Here is a 16,479-nt window from a genome sequence, read left to right as displayed (position 1 = left end):
TACTGCTGAGGTGTGGCCCTTGAGAGCCCAGGAGTGTTTGCAGGTACTGGGGTTTCTGGATAAACATGGGGAATTTCAGGTCTTCAGGCAGATCCGGAGTTGTTTGTCTCCCTTCTTACTGAAGCTGCCTGCCTGCCTTGTAGGACATTTGTAGATCTTGCTCCAGCAAAGCAGTTGATCTAGAAAGGACAGGCAGTGGGGAAGGAGATGCAAGGCAAGAAGATTTTTGGTGGTGGTTTTCTCCCCTTGGTGGATTTTGGAGGCAGGTTGGTGGAATGGAGAGCAGGGTAGGAGGAAGATGAATACAGATAACATTAGCATCTGGGAGGTAGGTGGGGCTTTTTGAGTCACGTCTGAAACTCCTTTGTTACTTGCTTGCCCTTCAAATCAAGCAGAGGTTTGGTTCATTGCCATCTCCATTTTGGAATCTACACTAAAAGGAGTCCAAAAAGAGAACCGGCTTCTAGAACAGAAGGCTGGTGGTGGTAGTGGTGTATGTGGTATCTCATGAGGGAGAGCTCTCTTGCTTATAGTCAAGTTTGATTCAAAAGCACAACTGCAATATGAAAGACAAATAGCTGTCCTGATACAGGGGGTCTGCACAAATGGAAGTGGGGTGTGGTTTTGCCTTTCTGTGCTTATTTTTCTACATCAGTTTGCAAAGATGCAAAATGAGCTGCAAATAGTAAGGAGTGCAAGTCTGCTAAATTTTCTCTAGTACAAGTCAGATTTATTCTTTTTTTTTAAACTGGAAGGATTTGAGCTTAGATCTTGGTACATTTTGATCTTCAGTGGAGCAATGACTTGTAGACCCAGCAGGCACCCCAAACCTTTCTACCCCAGGCATGTGCTCATACAACTGTAGATAGACAATCTCTCCACTAACTTTAAGTTTGGTATTGAGTATTTGTCTCGCTGCAGAGCTTGCAATATGGAAACATTTTCCCTGTCCCTCTAACCAGCTCAGGTATTAAGCATAAGGCAACTTTTCTGCAAGGCTCTCTCCTCCCGTCCTCTGTCTCAGACTTAATATGCTGTTTTCCCAGGTGACCCTCCACAAGCTGCTGCCTGGATTGGCCAGTGTATCCTCTACTTGCTGATAATGGTTTTCGAGAAGACTGTGATTAGCCTTGTCCTGCTTATCCCTGGTTGGACAAAGGTAAGCTTCTGAGCTGTATTTTTCTAGCCACAGTTTCTGTGGCTTGTTTCTTGTCAGCTTTGCCTTATTAGTGGTCCCCATCATCACAGGTCTTTAATCCTTACAACTTGTTGACATCTCTCTGTAATCATAAGCTATTACTTTAAGTTTGGGGAAACAGGACTTTCATAACAGTTTGGCTTTCGGAACATTCTCTTGCTAGTCAAACGTTAGTGGAATAAGATGCGTTTTTAATTTTCTTTTCCATCCTTGGAAGGATAAAATGGGCTGGGCTGGCAGCTGAGCTACTTTAGTTCTGCCAGAGGATTTCTACATTGTCTTGTCAAGTCAGTTCATGTTGGTGTTTTGTGATTGCATGCCTAAACTAGGGGGACTCTTAGAGGTTAATTTGGGAAAACTATCCCAGTAGTATGCTGTCCTTTCCCCTGACCCCCAACTGCTTCTGTATGGTAGCTCATGCAATGGTAATTGTGTTGATCTTTAAAAAAAATTGTGTTTATCTTTAAAAAAAAAAAAAAATAATAATCCTGTGGCAGTTGTAACCACATACATGGCGGCAGGTAGATGTGATGGGTATAAAAACTAATTCTGGATGTTGATGAGTAACTTCAGTACTGAGTGCATTTCCATGTAGTGCCTGGTACCTCACAGGCAGATGTGACTTGACTGAGGAGTTATTTACAGCAGTCTGGGAGCACTTATCTGTTCCCGTTAAGGGCTTGTCTTTCTAACGCAGTAGCCTACAGTGCTGACTTGGATGTGAATATGTTGTTCAGCAGCATGCACTGCTAGATCCAGAGATGCTGCTGGATTCCTCTCCACACTTATCACACATGGCTGGTGTCCTTATTTTCCAGCTAGGCTCCAAAGAGCCAAGGCAAGTCCCACCAGTTGTCATGGGTAGTTAAACTGAAAGACTAACAGTACTTATCTCTTGATCTGTACAAAATTCTGTGTTTGGCAGCTGGGCTAGAGGAATAGCTCGTGTAATCTTTCGAAGAGCTGGGCTAAAAGGCTGCAGAGCCCTACCTAAGAGACTGCTGTTGTAAGAAGGCAACCAGTTTGCAGCAAAGATCTCACAACAGAGCTGTTCAAATAATGCTTCGGAATGCTTTCTCCTCTGCAGCTTCAGCAGATCCTCCTGGGATACATCCCAAACCCCCAATTGGAGCTCGTCCTGGTCATGCTTGTTGTGCCTTTTATAGTCAATGTAAGTGATGCCTCTGCAAGCACTGGGTGGGGTGGTTTGGAAGTCATGGTCCACTCCCATGGGGAGCGTCTACGGGAAATGTCTTGGGCTGCCTTGAGTAATCGAAGTGGCTGGGACACAGTGGAGGGGACTGGAAACAAATATTTGTCATGAATACACAAATATGTCACTACCGCCCTGCCACAGTTTCTGTTCCTAATTCCCACTCCCTTGTCCAAGCTGCTGGGTGGCTGACTTTGAAGAAAACTGGTGTTCATTAGCTGAGGGCTGCATCTTGGCAGCAAGCTACAGGCGTGGGAATGCCCCAAAGCCCTTTAAGTTCCTATAGGATGGGTTTTTTCTCTTCACTGGGTCTTCAACAACTATGGAATCAGTAAGTTTTATGTAAGAAAGGATGTCAGGAATTTGACTCCTCCAATTCCCATGGACACACATGATGCAGAGTTAATTTAGATATTCAATTAGGTTGATCAAGGCTGGACATCTGGAGAAACCAAAAGAAGAAGAAACAGCTGTGATTGAATGACTTTGTATTTTGGTCTCTGATCTATTAATGCAATTTCTTTCTCCCCAAGGCCATTATGTTCTGGGTTGTGGACAGCTTGATCATGAGGAAATATAAGCAGAAGGACACTCCGGACGTCAGTGGATCCATAGAAGCTCCTCGGGCTAGGAGGACTGAGGAATCTCAGGTAAGACCAAGAATGTCCTGTGTTTCAGACCACACTGCAAGCTTGTGGCATGGTCTGTGTGCTTCACCACCATCATGCAACATTGCCTAGACCTCAGGTCATGCTTTGTGCATGCGGTTGATGACCCTGCTAAGTCAAACTGACTTTCCATGCTTGTAGCTGAGGTCAAGAGAGGGGTGTTTTCTGGGATGATCTGGCCCTGTCTAACAAAGAGAAATATTACAACCCACAGAGTGTTGCTGAAATAGTGCCCTAAATGATGGCAGTATCTTGTAAGGGATGAGCTAGCTTTTGCTCTAACTTGTGTGGGCTTGTTGCAGTGGCAGGCTGAAGCTGGTGGGTATCTCTGCACTGTCTCTTTCAACTTTCCCATTTTTAATTGTAATTAATCTTAGCTTAGAAGAGCTTGCTTTCTTTACTGCAATTCTAGAGGTGAAGGCCTAGCTGGGAATCCTATTTTTGTCAGTGTTTGATATTTTTTCAGCCAGATGATGGTTTCTTAGCCGTAGGAAGCTGTATTTTTGTCTAGTCTGAGCTTGACACTTAAAAGTTATGGAGGGGAGGAAGTGCTCCAGTCCCAGCAGACTTTGTTCTTGTTAATAACATGTGGTTTGCTGGGCAGGTGGTGTCTGTGTTTCTCATCTGCTTTTGGGCAGAGACTACAACCTGAGTCACTGGGTTGAATTCCCTTCCTTCCCCTGGCATCCAGACCCTGTTTCGAAGTGCTCTGTGTATGACTGCTGATATCCCGCAGTTTGCTGGCGAGACTTGCTGAGATAAGATAGCTTCTGGCAGTCACAGGTTCCTGGAGTAGCTTCTGCTGAGGAGTTTAGGATGAACAGAAATAGCCCTTGCTTTCTGAGAGCTCTTTTATAAAGAGCTTTTTTGCTGATGGGTGGGATGGCCAGCTACTGATGACATTGAAACACACACAGAGGCAATAGCATTTAACAGTGTGCTTGGCAGTCCACACAGCAGCAATGGCTTCCACGGCTCAGGGGTGCAGTGGGGAAGCAGCTGCTGCTCATGGGGATGCAGTGTTGGAGGCATCCTCCCTCTGGCAGGATGGGCAGGCAGATGTGAGCAGCTGTTGAGACAAGTGAGTCACCCCTCCTGGCCCAACTTCCAGATAAACAGCTGTAGTTTGGCAAGATCACTAGAAACGTGTGAACAGTGTGCCTCAGGGAGTTTTTTGAGTGGTGTGTGTGGTGAGGGCACCCTCAAGAAATCTTTTATTGTTTTGGAGAGAGGAGGGAAGAGAGATCTGAGCTGGGCAGTACCAGTATGTTTCGATAGTTGTTCATTGAAGCCAAGAACTCATACCTAGGACATGGAGGTGGATTAACTCTGGGCATGAATGTCTCCCTGGTTATTGCACAGTCTTGGTTTCTTAGAGGTGATTGATGTTCAAGACTGGTACTTTCTTGAAAGAGGGAGGTTGGAGGTCTGCTCCAAATGTAAAAGCGGTGGTGAAGATCTGCCTTACTGACTGGGTATGCTGGCGTGTCCCTGGAGGCTTAAGATCGGTTAAAATTATACTAGCTCAGAAACAAGGGTGAGGAGGTGGCATCTCTAGTTGAGACACCAATCTCCTTTCCAGCCTTTCAAACCTAAATTTAGAGCATCTATAGATGGCTTGCTGCTGTGGATACCAGATGGTATTGCAGTTAATGGTTTTCCATGAAAATGGAGCTGATCCTCTGCCTTGCTCCACTGAAGGTGGGGTAAGTGTTTTGTGGCCTCTAGCTCAGTTTTGGATAATTTAAAGGGAAGATATCTGTTAATCTCCAGAAGCTAGGAAAGGCTCTTCTGGTAGCTTCACTAGACAGGTTGTTTCAAGTGGTGGAAACTGACTCCCAGAGTCTGACTCTTATTGTCAAAAGCTTCTTCTGTCTTCCAAGTACTTGACTTTTCCTCAAATTTTTGCTGAGACCTTCAACGTGCAGGTCATCTGTCCACCTTGAAACCCATCACTGCAGTGGAGCTACCAAGGGGACTGGTTTGTACCTAGAGCAGTCTGAGGACTACCTTCTTGCTGCTCAGACAAGTTCCTGTGCTTCTGGCCCAACAAATAGTTTGGGCACAGGAGGCAGGTAATGAAGAAATACAGAAGTGGGTGACCTGCTTTTCCAACTCTTTCTTGGCACTGGACCTTGAGGTACAGCCATAGGCTCCTGCTTCATGTGTCAACTTTTTGGGTTATGAATTAAAGATTATGTTGGCTGGCTGGGCCTTACAGTTAGATTGGTTGGAATTTAGGCTCAAAAACAGAAAATGAGGGTTTGCTGGGCTCTTTTCTGCTAATAACCTGTTCAAGTGGGGGAATTTCTTCCCTCCCTGCTGCCCCACGGAGAGGGAGGGAGACTGAGAAGCATCTCTGTACAGGGCAGAGCTGGCTGAGGCTAATGTGTCCCGCAGTTTATCAGGGTTCATCAGGGCTGTCTAGCAGCAGGCGCCAACAGCTCCCCATCATGCTGCCTTCTTGAATTTCAACCCTCTGCCTATCTCGCCAGTAGAGAGTGTCATTATTTTCACTCGAACTAGCAGTTTGTGTTTGGAAAAGGAAGGGGAGAGAGGAAGGAGAATGGAAAGGGCGGGCTGGAGTTAACCTGTTAAAAACCCACACTCAGTATTTTCTATAGGGATAGCAGGAAAATGCATCTTTGACCTTGGCTTGGGAGACCAGCTGGGTAGCAAGAAGAAACCCAGCAAGCAGCAATCCTGTCACTGGTGTCACTGACTCCATGGCTGCAGCACAGACCAAAGAACTGGCAGTCTCTTGTAGGCTTTAAAGCTCTTCTGGTGAGCCACAGATGCGATGATGGGCTCTTGCTTGTAATGGAGCAACTGCTGAACCTTTTTACACTGAAACTTGGAAAGGGACAACTCACTCTTATGGCTGGAAGAATTTCACCATTCCTTTCAAGTCAGTCTTAAAGCTTTCTTTTGTTTCAGACTTGTGCCCTGCCTTGGTAAATCTTCGCAGTCTTTTTTTGCCCTCTCATGGGATGGAAAGAGATCTCTCAAGAGAGCCAGTCTGAATCCAGTGCTGTTCAGGCTGGGGAAAAGCGTTCATCTGCGTGGCCCTTATTTCTGCTTTTGATGTGTCCTGCCCTTGACCTGAGTCTCTTTTCCCTTGCCCTTGCAAAGTGCCAATAAACTTTAGATCTTATCAGCGATTTCTTTGTTTCCTCCACTCAGGAAAACAACTCAGTTTTAATAATGTTTTATTTGATCTTTTTTTGAACTTGTTTCTATTTCTTTCCCCAAGGGTGGTATGTGACTTTCTGCTCCTTTTCTGAAGGCTTAGATTTTTCAGAGAAGAGCCTTAAAGCAAAATTCAGTCTAAAAACAGTGGTACTTGTGAGAACGATTAGGGTGAAACTAGAGACTAGTTAAAGGTTGGGAGGAAAGCTAAATGGGGACCTGCCTTTGGTCAGCATGGAGTTCAGCACCTATCCCCATTCCCTTCACAGAAGCTGTGACTGTTGGCAAATCCCTAGACTGAAGATGCTGGAGAATGCCAATATCTATGCTGCTTGCTTTTAAGTATTGAAGAATACCCCAAGAGCAAGACTGACTTGCTGGTTGCTTAACTGAGCTGATTTTTAAATAGCTCAGGGTGAACTAAGGTGCCGGGTCCTTACAGGGTAGCTAAATGAAGGTGGGCATAGAGGTGTCTCTGGAAGGAGACTTCCCCACCTGTCAGTCCTACTGATTCATGGGAACTCATCGAAGCTCAGATGCAGGAGGACAGTGGGATGGTTCCTGCCTCTACACCAAGCTGGTGGAGTTTTAGGCAAACAGATTTTCATAGCTAGCAGGGAAATGGCCCCAGAGCTCCTTTGTTTTACAACATGTGTCATAGAGATTGCACAGACGGATGAGAACTAAGTGTTACGGAGAGGGCTTGGTTATCTGAAGGCTCTACTTGGATGGAGTACCAAACCAGTAAGCAGGCTCTTCCCCCAGACAGGAGGGTTTGGCAGAGCACGTGGGCAGTCCTGTTTCAGTAGCGTGACCCATGTTGTTTTGCAAGCTGCTGGCTTCCTGGTGCGAGGAGGGATGCATGAAGTATTTGAGGACTGCTGAGTGAGACAGTAGCACATTGTCCTGGGACTGGAAGACTGTGGTCCATTCCCAGCTGTACCACCGACCTGCTGTGATCCTGACCTGGATGCATCTGCAGGGGAAGTGCCTTGTCCAAATTGGTCTGAAAACTCCCCAACTGGAGTTTGGCTTGAAAACCATATCTGAGGGTATATCCCATGACTGTCATAGCGATGAGGTGCTGTCTCATGATGAAGCTCCCTGAGGAACTGTGAAAAGGTTGCTGGGGGACTGTTGGCTCGAGCAGCTTCATGCAGGTTGTATGGTGGGCAGATACTAGCCTGAATGGGTCTGGATGCACAATGTTTAGTGCCTGCTCAGCCAGCCATGCTTGGCTGCAATGGGAGTTGAGTTTGCAGCTGAAACTCACTGAAATTACCAGTTTTTCAGACCCCAAAACTAGCCTGCTGCAGCCTGTCAGAGTTCAGTGCGTTCATAATGCCGTGTGTGACTAATTAACCACTCATTTTTAGGTTCAACAGCATCACAATATTAATAAGATAAACAGAGGAAGTCTTCACTTGGAAGATATGGAAACTTTCCAGTGTATGTCTTGAACCAAAAAAAATTCCTTGAGACCAGTGGGGGAGGGGGGTGCACAAGAGAGGTTAATCTGATCTACTGCTATCTTTTGAGTGTCTGACGTGCTACTGTGAAGATAACAACATCAGATGGAGGGGCTGGAGTGTGTGTGAGGGTGGGGAGGAAATCTTCCCCTGTGGCTCTTCGGCTCCTTTGAAGCCATTGACTCATTGCAGTTTGTTTTTCCTGTTTAGTTGTCTTGTTGCTGTGGTGACTGGCCCCATGGTGCTGCCTAAATGCTAACAAGTGGAGGGCATGTTAATTCACAACTGTGCCCAGAGGTAGCAATGGATAAGATTAATTCCCCCATGCTCCTGGTTTTGCCCAAGCTCCGGGACTGGCCGAGCTGTTGGGGACACTCTGCGGGTGAACGTGCTTGGTTAAAAGCCTGTGTACCATCCCTTGACTTTTGTGCCTTTGAGCTGGGAGGCTGCTGTGAGTCGGGCACAGGGAAGCTTCATAGTGCATTGGTTCAGTCGTTGGAGCAAAGTGTGGTCAAATGGGGCTGAGGTTTGGGTGAAAGACCTACACTGCCTTGCTGGAGGAAGCTATGTTTGTGGGGGTGGTTGTGGGACCTGCCCCTTGTCCCTGAATCGGTCATGAAATAATGATGCTCTTTGAGTTCTGTGGTGGGCAAGTGAAGGAGAGGGAGAGGGCTGCTGGTATTGCTCATCTAGGGAACTATCACTGGAGGCCTTTGTGCTGTTAGGCTTGTGCCCCTCAGAGTTGGGTGCTGAGATGCCAAGGACCTGGCCAGGCTTCTGATGATGTGACCAGTGTTACCAGAATCCCATGACTTGACCAAGCTCCCAAGTACTGCTGGGTGTGACATAAGCTATAGCACAAGGGCTGGCTGCACTGCAGCTGTGCTGAGAGCCAGCTGCTGGCAGGGCTAACGAGGGTAAGGCTTCTCTTGCCCAAAACTGGGGGGTTGAGGTAAGAAGAAGGGGTAAGATGGGGCTGAACAAACAATCCGTCAAGCCATGCAAACTACTCATCCATCCAGCCTGTTGGCGTTGGGTTTCAGTTCTTCTGCAGTCAGTGCAGCCGTAGCCTGAGTAAAATCCGGCCTTTTTCTTCTTCCAGATGATGTGGCTGGAGGATGCCCCACATGTGGCTCTGTCTGCGTCGTACAAATGCTCCAGGCCGGTGGCAGCCAGTTAGCTCAAAACACCCTGTTGGTAGCTTCAAGTCTGAAGTTAAGCTGCTGAAAGCGTAGGTGTTCCTGGAGGCAATGGGCAGCCTTTTGATCGTGCAGCAAAGCTGTGAGCTTTCTTACCTGGAGAGGTACTGGTGAGAGGTGTCAGCGCTCTGTTTTGCCTCCCACGATTTAGACTGAGCCAGGAGCTGCTGTGCCAGGTGGAAATAAGATGCTACCAGGCTAGGACACAGCTCCTGAGCTTGCTGGCCATGGCTGAAGCTAACTCTGTAGCTCTGCTTGCTCTCCTGGGTTAGTCCTGGAGACAGCAAGTAGCTGGGGGCCTGGGGAAAGGTCTACATTTGGTACAGCTGTTTGCAAAGTATGTGGCCTAGTTTTTGTACATCTCCACTGAGGCTGCAGCCTGGCCTGAATGTGCATGTCCATGTGTGAGTCCTGGCCTGTGGGGAACAGAGCTTTTAGCTGCCTGTTCTGGTCTTGAGGTGGGGGGGTGGGGGACACACCAGCTCATCATGGTGTCTGTACCCAAATCTGTCTGGCTGTTGTTGGAGAGATGCTCAAACTGACCTTAAGACCCTTCCCATCTGCCAGAGAGGATTAGATCTTGCAGCAAACCCCTCTAGGGTCTCAAGCAGTATCAAGAAGAACTGAGGACTTTCACTCCATCAGCTTCTGTCTGTTCTCCTTTCTAGGTGTTACTCTCTCCAGACATGGATTTTGATCAGTCTGAAAGCGACCAAGATATTTCAGGACTCCAGGGAACAAACCAGAAGATGAAGCAGCCCAGCTATCAAGTGGTCATCTGACAGCACCGGGACAAGGGAGGTGGAGGAAGGGAAGTAACACTGTGATCCTTGAGCTGGCCGAGGAAGGGCAGGGTGGGGAATACCCGTCGATCCCTATGGATCTGTGGAGATCCTTTTGCCTGCCTCATCTAGATGTGTCCTTCTGCATTTGTCTCTTTGGGATGGTGTCTGTGCATCCTGTACGGGCTTGAGCAGTATCTGCTCTACCTGTCTGACCCTAACCTGTACACATGCAGGCACATTGAGGTTAGGGGTATGGATATGTACTTCCCCTGGCTGGCCAGCTGGGTATAACTTCTTGTCAGGGCTAGAGTCTGAAATCAAGATTGTCTGCTTTCTTTTTATAGAAAAGAGAAAAAAAATCTATCCTGTACTACCTGAAATGTAACACTTTTACATTCACAATACTCAAAAGAATTCATTCACAATATGTATTTAAATGTCTTGAATGGGGAAGATTGTCTCAGTGGATCTGATGCCTTTTACTGTTTTATAAGGAATGTAATAAATATTTGACCTAAAACTGCTTCATAACTGAAACGCCTCCATGTGCTTAATGTTTCGCAAGACCCTAATGCTGTAAAGGGGAGGAAGGGGATCTGTTGAAATCTTTCCTGACCGGTTCCTCCCAGGGCAGGTTGTCTTTCTGTAGCAGGGCTATCCTAGTAAACCTACAGAAGAGCTGAGCCACAGTGCTCAGTTTCTGTAGATAGGCTGTATGAGCCACTTCAGTGCAGAGCTGATGCTGCAGCATCAGCCTGGGCTGGAGTCCAGACTGGAACAGACTGGGAGATCAATCCCAGTTGCCACCTTACAAGTGAGTGTTTACTGGGAACTAGAAGTTGACCACTTCCCTTTTACCTAGTTTAAAAGAAACCCGTAAAATCTTTGCAGGACCTGATTCAAAAGCTATGTCTGAAGAGTCACCTTGAAGCCCTGTGATCTTCTGGGTGTAAGCAAACAGCTTCGGGTAGGACTGCTGCAGGAGAAGACCCATGGCACCTTCTGCTTCAGGTGTGAGGTGCAGGGCTTTGTCCTTGCTCTCTTGTTAACATACTGTATTCATCTATAAACACACAAAAATGCAAAACACTTCACAGCTCTCCTGGGGGGAGAGAGCACAGAGCAGCTGCATAACAAACTCCCAGGCTGGGTGCAGATGCACAGCTGTGGTGAGACCCTTACTGAGTCCAAGTGGTCCAAGGGCCTGGTCCAGGATCTACTGAACTGGACAGATAAACCTAGTTGAGCCACAGACAGGCCTTGTTTATTGCAAGACAGTACCCAGAAGTTGGGCAGGAGTTACCTTTTTATTTTTTTTCCCCCTCTCACTTGTATTTTTCTGAAGAAAACATGTCTTACGAAGCAGTAGGAAATAAAGGATTTGGATTTTCTAACTTAAACAGCTTTAGACTTTTAACAGCTGAGCTCAGAGCGTGTGAAGTTTTTTGTTGTTTTTTTTTTTTTTCCAACTTCAAAGTAGTTCAGAAGCATTAGATGCAAATCTAAGTCGTGCATGCCCCTTAGTGAACTAGACGTGCTTGGCTACACTTGCAGCTGTGCAGCCTTATACTGTATTTCTGGAAATTAAGTCCCTGTTTGTTTCTTCCTTACTTAACGAAGGGTCAAAATCCTACTTGTGCTGGCACATCAAATGGCTTTTGGAACACATGGCACACAGCTTTCTGAATAGATCATTTATATTGCTTGGTGAAATCAGTTTCACAATGCAACTTTTGCTTGTCTGGCAGAGCTCTAAGCTGGTAAGGGCTGGAATAACTCCTGTGCTGTTTAAGGCCTTGACTGAAAATAGATTAAAACAGCTTCCCTATTAGAAACTTGGTCCCTGTTTTGAGGTGTACTTGCACTTTGGTTTCTGTTCATGTTATAGGGCTGCACAGTGCAATGCTGCAGTATGTGAAGAGTGCAAATTCAGCCACAGCGAAGTCCTTGTCCTAAAATGGAAGGTCAGTGATGGGATCTTGGGTGGGGAATAAACATGACACTCTTAGCTCTTGACTGAGGCTGGCCAAAGAGACTTGCAGTAGGTGACAGCTGGGCAACCATGATGTGGGGGAAGGTTGTCCCTCTCGAGCATTGCATAGCCAGTGGTGTTTCAGCAATCCTAAATTCAGGAGTGCTGCTCCCTTGTCTGAAATGGTGGTGTGCAACTGTTTCCATTGCACTCCAAAGTGATTGCTCAGCCCCCGTTCCTGAGCTATCAGCTTGCAATCTTTAACCATATCACTGCAAAACAAAGGGTTCTGTGATGCTGTCGGAGATGAGAACAAACGTATGCCTGCATGTGCAGTTGTTGCAGTGCACTTGCTGGAAACTCTCTGTGTTATGACAAAGGGCTGTGAGGGCCAAGCCTGGACACATTCTCCTTCTGAGAGAGGGAAGTGTTGTGATGTCCCCTTTACAGATGGGGAAAGATGGAGTTTACAGTTCATGATGTGCCTTTGCTCTTACTAATCTTGGGGCAGCAGGAGAAAAAACTCTGGTTTTCCATGTCCTATGCTACTGTATTTAAAGGCAGGATCAGTCTTCTCTATGTGGTTAAATTCTCAGTTTAGTGTGGGAGTAGACCCCTAGGCTCTGTTCACATAACACACTTCTTGCTTCTTACCAAGTGTATAGAGGCTGAAGAACATCACTGACCTTTAATTTTCTGCTGAATTTACTTTGGTTCCCAACCTATTGTTAACTTGTAAGTGGTTCTTTCAGCCATCTGGTAACATGAGCTTGTCCAGCAGCATAAAACATACATAACCTTAGCTTCAAAGCTCATTTTATCTTTGCCAAATGAAAGCTTCACTGCAGTGTTCACTGTAAAATATTTATTGTGAAATGGATAACGGGAGCCTTAACGAGAACTTGAGTATATTACTCCAGGTGCTTCATCTGGCTGCAAAGTTGGACTTGATCATTGTTCTTTCCAGGCCCTGAAAGAAATATGTTTCCTTGGCTGGAGGAGGAGGAGGAAGAGGAGTAATGATGCACCTGAAGCATTAGCAATATATATATGTGTGTATATATATACACATATCTATATACAGGAGAGATGAGACGAGAGGAGAGCTGAAGCCAATCGCTCCCCTTAGCAATACACTTGAACAGCAAAATGTGGGAGGAGAGTGAAGATTTCAAAGAAATCTCTTTTCAGTAAGGATAGTATGAAGAAGACACCTGCCAAACCCTGGACTGTCTATAAGTTCACTGCCACTATCCTGTTCACCCTGCGCTAGTGAAATGGGAGGTTATTTGGAAACGGGCTGGGTGATCTTCCCACTGTCTTCTTGGGTGGTGAAAACTTCACAGATGCTCTTTCTCGTCTCCTTTCTGGCCCACAAGCACGCTGCAGAGCGTTAACCTCTTTGGTTATTGCATGGTCAGGACTGTGTGGAAGGTCTTGCCATCAGTTCTCCCTTGCAAGAGAGCTTTTTCTCAAGATAGCTGGGCCCAAAGCAGTATTTTTTTCTTTAAGTTTTGTTCCAAAGCATGAGCCTTGGCATGAGTTTTGCACTAACTGAGCTCTCCGTAAGGATCTTCTAGAGTGCAGTTAAATCTAGCTGGTTGCTTTTGGCTGTTTCCTCTTCCCCACAGCACATGGTGTGAATAAGTAACCATGCTTTTTACCTGCTCTGCTGCCACAGTGCTAGCAGTACTAAACTAGATGATCAAAGCAACTGGAAAAATCACCACCCCACCCCCAGCAGCTGGAGCTCCTACAGCAACAATATGATTTAATTGTTAAATATGCAGTCAAGATTGAACTTATTTCTGTATGTCTCTGGCAACTCTGTTCTCTCTGAACACATGGATATCATTTAGCTCCTGGAGATGCTTCCACGCCTACCCTCCTTCCTTACAGTTCTGGAAAGGCAGAGTATACATGAGCTCAATTTGGCCTTGCTGTGTAAATGTCTTTGTGGTTGTCAAAGTCCCCTTTGGCCAAGTTCTCTATGAAGCAAACTCCCCTGTGGCTGATCTATAGCATTATTCAGTGATGTCTCACTTTAAAATAGACCACAGCCTTGCACTTTGGGTTTGGAGGTTTCTTTACAGAGCAGCACCACCTGCAGTGGGGGTGGCTGGCGGACCCTTCTGTAACCTCCTGCTGCCAAATTCCTGCTGCATACAAATTCCTGCAGTGTAAGGAAGGAGAAGGAGCCAGGGGAAATTGGGATGAAAATTTTTTGACAATTTGGAGTAAATAAAGACTTCCTTCCTGATTAGAAAAGCAGCTAGAAACGTCTAGTCTAAATTCAAAAGGCTGCTTTGTAGGGTCATAAGCTGTCACGGGTGCTGGTTCATCATCCTTTAGAGAATTTAAGTCTCTGCTAAGCAGGAGTGATACTCTGCTCAAGGAGGTGGCAGGTCTGTTGGAAGCTCACAGTGGAACTTTGTTTCTCTCTGACGGAGTCAAGACTCGAGTAATCACTAAACCTGCGATGTTATTTAAATGAGATGCTCCACGGAATGGAAGCCTGCACCACTCCTGTTGCTGCTGAAGCCTGGAGGTGCTTTTTAAGCACACGACCTGTGCACTGAGACAGCAATAAACCACATGAAGGTTTTCACCACTGTTTTAAGAGTCCGTAGTCATTCAGGGAACATCATGCTTAGTGGCAAATCCAGACCCTATCCCAACAACCAGGAAAGCTGTTGATTTAAGGTTTTGATTTTTGCCTCTGATGCTAATGGGTCACTGCAGATAAGTATCTACCCACCTCTCCCCTCTCTCTTCTTTCCCCAGGGACCATGGTTGGAGCAGGTGCTCCCAGTCACTTCTTCGCAAGGTGTATCACCCAAGGTTGTCTCTCTAGATAGGCACTGTGCTGTACATTCTGTGCCTCTCACTGGGTGTACTCATCAGCCCCTGGGGGTATTGCACAGATCCCTGCATGGGTTTATTTCAAGGCCAGCAGCTCTCTGCACTGTTCGATGTGAGTGCTAGCCCATTTCTCCCTCCCTTCCCACTGGGAGAGCACCGATCATGCCTTTAACCATGTCCTCAACCCTTCCCCCTCAACCTCCTTGTCTTCAGGAATTTGATGAATAATGTTCATCTAGCATGAAAGAGAGACAGCTGATTTCCAAGGGAAAAAAGCCTTGGTTTCTTTGGCACCAAAAAGTAAAGACATATTCATAAGTTGCCTAGCTCTAGAGGCTTCAGAAGGGAACCGCTGTCACACATGCTGTTGTAATGCATTGCTATGATCGGCCTTAAAGGCTGTTAATCATCCCAAAGCTGGTTCCTGTGTCAAATGGATGAGACGCCAAATAGTCTTTATAGCTCCCGTCGATCAATTTGTCCGCATTGTTTTTGGCAAACCAGCAGTCAACTTCCTGCTGGCCATTGTAGATCCTCCTCTGCTTCCACACCACAGGAACGAGCCGTCCCTTCACTTTCAGGGTATTTGTAGGGTTTGGCTTTAATGCTTCAGTTTGGTTCTGACCAACCTGCTGATGAGTTGTGTTTAGAGAGTCCTGAAGAAGTTTAACTTCATGGTTCAAGAACTGACCTGCAAGGCAAGATAAAATAAGAGTTCATGACTGGCTGTTCTGTGCTTGTTTATAAGTTGGTGATTTTATTTTTTTTTTATTAGGCCATGTTTTGAGGATTCTTAACATATGGGGTTGTAAAGGGCTTCTCTGCAATAGCAGGATGAATCTAGGCCTGCAATTCTTTTCTAAGTCTCACAAACACAGAGATTAGAATAAAACCCATTTCTTTTTTTCCACTCATCAAGATCCATTGGCTGAGCTAAAGAGTTTTTTGAGCTGCTAGCAGTAAGTTCCCTTCTGTGGGCCACAGTTACTAGAGGATAATAACCCATACAATGCCCATCAGTGAGCAGAAAGATCTAGGCCTGAAGGTCAAAGTTCTCTTCCCTTGCCTTCTTGGGGACAAGTTCTTTTAGGACAAATCTAAGAGTGGATTTTGATGTTTGTGCACGTGAATGGCCTGAATCCAAAACCCCACTCCTGAGGGATCATCTCCTGCTTAACCTGGGGGTGCCTGAATGTCACAAAACCTGTGGCTTCAGTCTCAGAGTTCTGCACCTGTACATGTCCATAAACATCACTATTTCTCTGTGGTTGAAAGAACCCAACCATCTAGACATTCTCTGAGCCTACCTAAAGCCTAGTAGCTCTCAAAATGTGGGGATGGCTCTTTTCTCACTTCACGTTTGAAAGAAAGGGGCCACAAAAAGTAGCAATGTTTCTTGATCTCCATCAGGCTTGGGTGTAAACATCTCAGTCCTGCAAAAACAGACCCTGTGGACATGTGCAAGTGCAGCACTTGAAGGCTAAGCCAGCGATCTCTGGCAGTGTACTAGCTCTCTGACTGGAGCTCTCTTTCAGAATCTGTAAGACCTCAGTTGACTATCTTCTCTGCCTAGAGAGATTCAAACTCTACTTTGCTATGTCCCTGAGAGCACAGTAGCAGCTGGGCTATTCTGAATTAGAACTACTGTTAGAGTATTCAGGGTTCTTGTGCAATACTTGGTTTCTGTCTCTGTTGGGAGCATAAAGCATGTGTTCTAGTGACAACTGTATCATAAAAGGAGTGGAAACGTGAAAAACAGGCACAGCCACATAGCTAGGATAGTGGGAGATAGCTCATACAGAAAAAAGATGGAAGAGGCGTTGGGGATACTAGCAATAGAGAAGTTGATTGAGTGGATGTAAACTTAATCCCCACCTGCCTTGTTCATTACCTCCTGTCTCTATCCTTTAAAACTGTTTGAAAG

At 46.1% G+C, this 16,479-nt stretch overlaps 2 protein-coding genes across 3 annotated transcripts in view; one reads left to right on the top strand and one right to left on the bottom strand.

Annotated features, from left to right (window-relative positions):
- Nucleotides 1–10,252, top strand: part of LOC141923862 (store-operated calcium entry regulator STIMATE-like) — a 37,315-nt gene extending 27,063 nt beyond the window's left edge. Inside the window, exons 5-9 of one of the 2 annotated variants that reach the window (XR_012623418.1) lie at nt 1,047–1,159; nt 2,286–2,369; nt 2,945–3,061; nt 8,840–8,968; nt 9,605–9,695. Coding sequence is in view for 1 of the 2 variants with exons in the window: in XM_074825505.1 (XP_074681606.1) it covers nt 1,047–1,159; nt 2,286–2,369; nt 2,945–3,061; nt 9,605–9,718 (428 nt within the window). In the remaining variant the exon portion in view is untranslated. Of the gene's footprint in view, nt 1–1,046; nt 1,160–2,285; nt 2,370–2,944; nt 3,062–8,839; nt 8,969–9,604 lie in introns of both variants that reach the window. The other variant, XM_074825505.1, reaches the window with a different exon arrangement.
- A 2,291-nt stretch (nt 10,253–12,543) lies between these two features.
- ITIH5 (inter-alpha-trypsin inhibitor heavy chain 5) overlaps nt 12,544–16,479 on the bottom strand; it is a 49,942-nt gene continuing 46,006 nt past the window's right edge. Inside the window, exon 14 of the mRNA XM_074828048.1 lies at nt 12,544–15,246. Within this exon, the coding sequence (XP_074684149.1) occupies nt 14,948–15,246 (299 nt within the window). The 3' untranslated portion in view covers nt 12,544–14,947. The remainder of the gene's footprint in view (nt 15,247–16,479) is intronic.

The sequence above is a fragment of the Strix aluco genome, chromosome 5, assembly GCF_031877795.1.
Source record: "Strix aluco isolate bStrAlu1 chromosome 5, bStrAlu1.hap1, whole genome shotgun sequence".
Lineage (NCBI taxonomy): Eukaryota > Metazoa > Chordata > Aves > Strigiformes > Strigidae > Strix > Strix aluco.
Note: the sequence above shows the minus strand (reverse complement) of the source record. Positions and strands in the feature narration are given on the sequence as shown.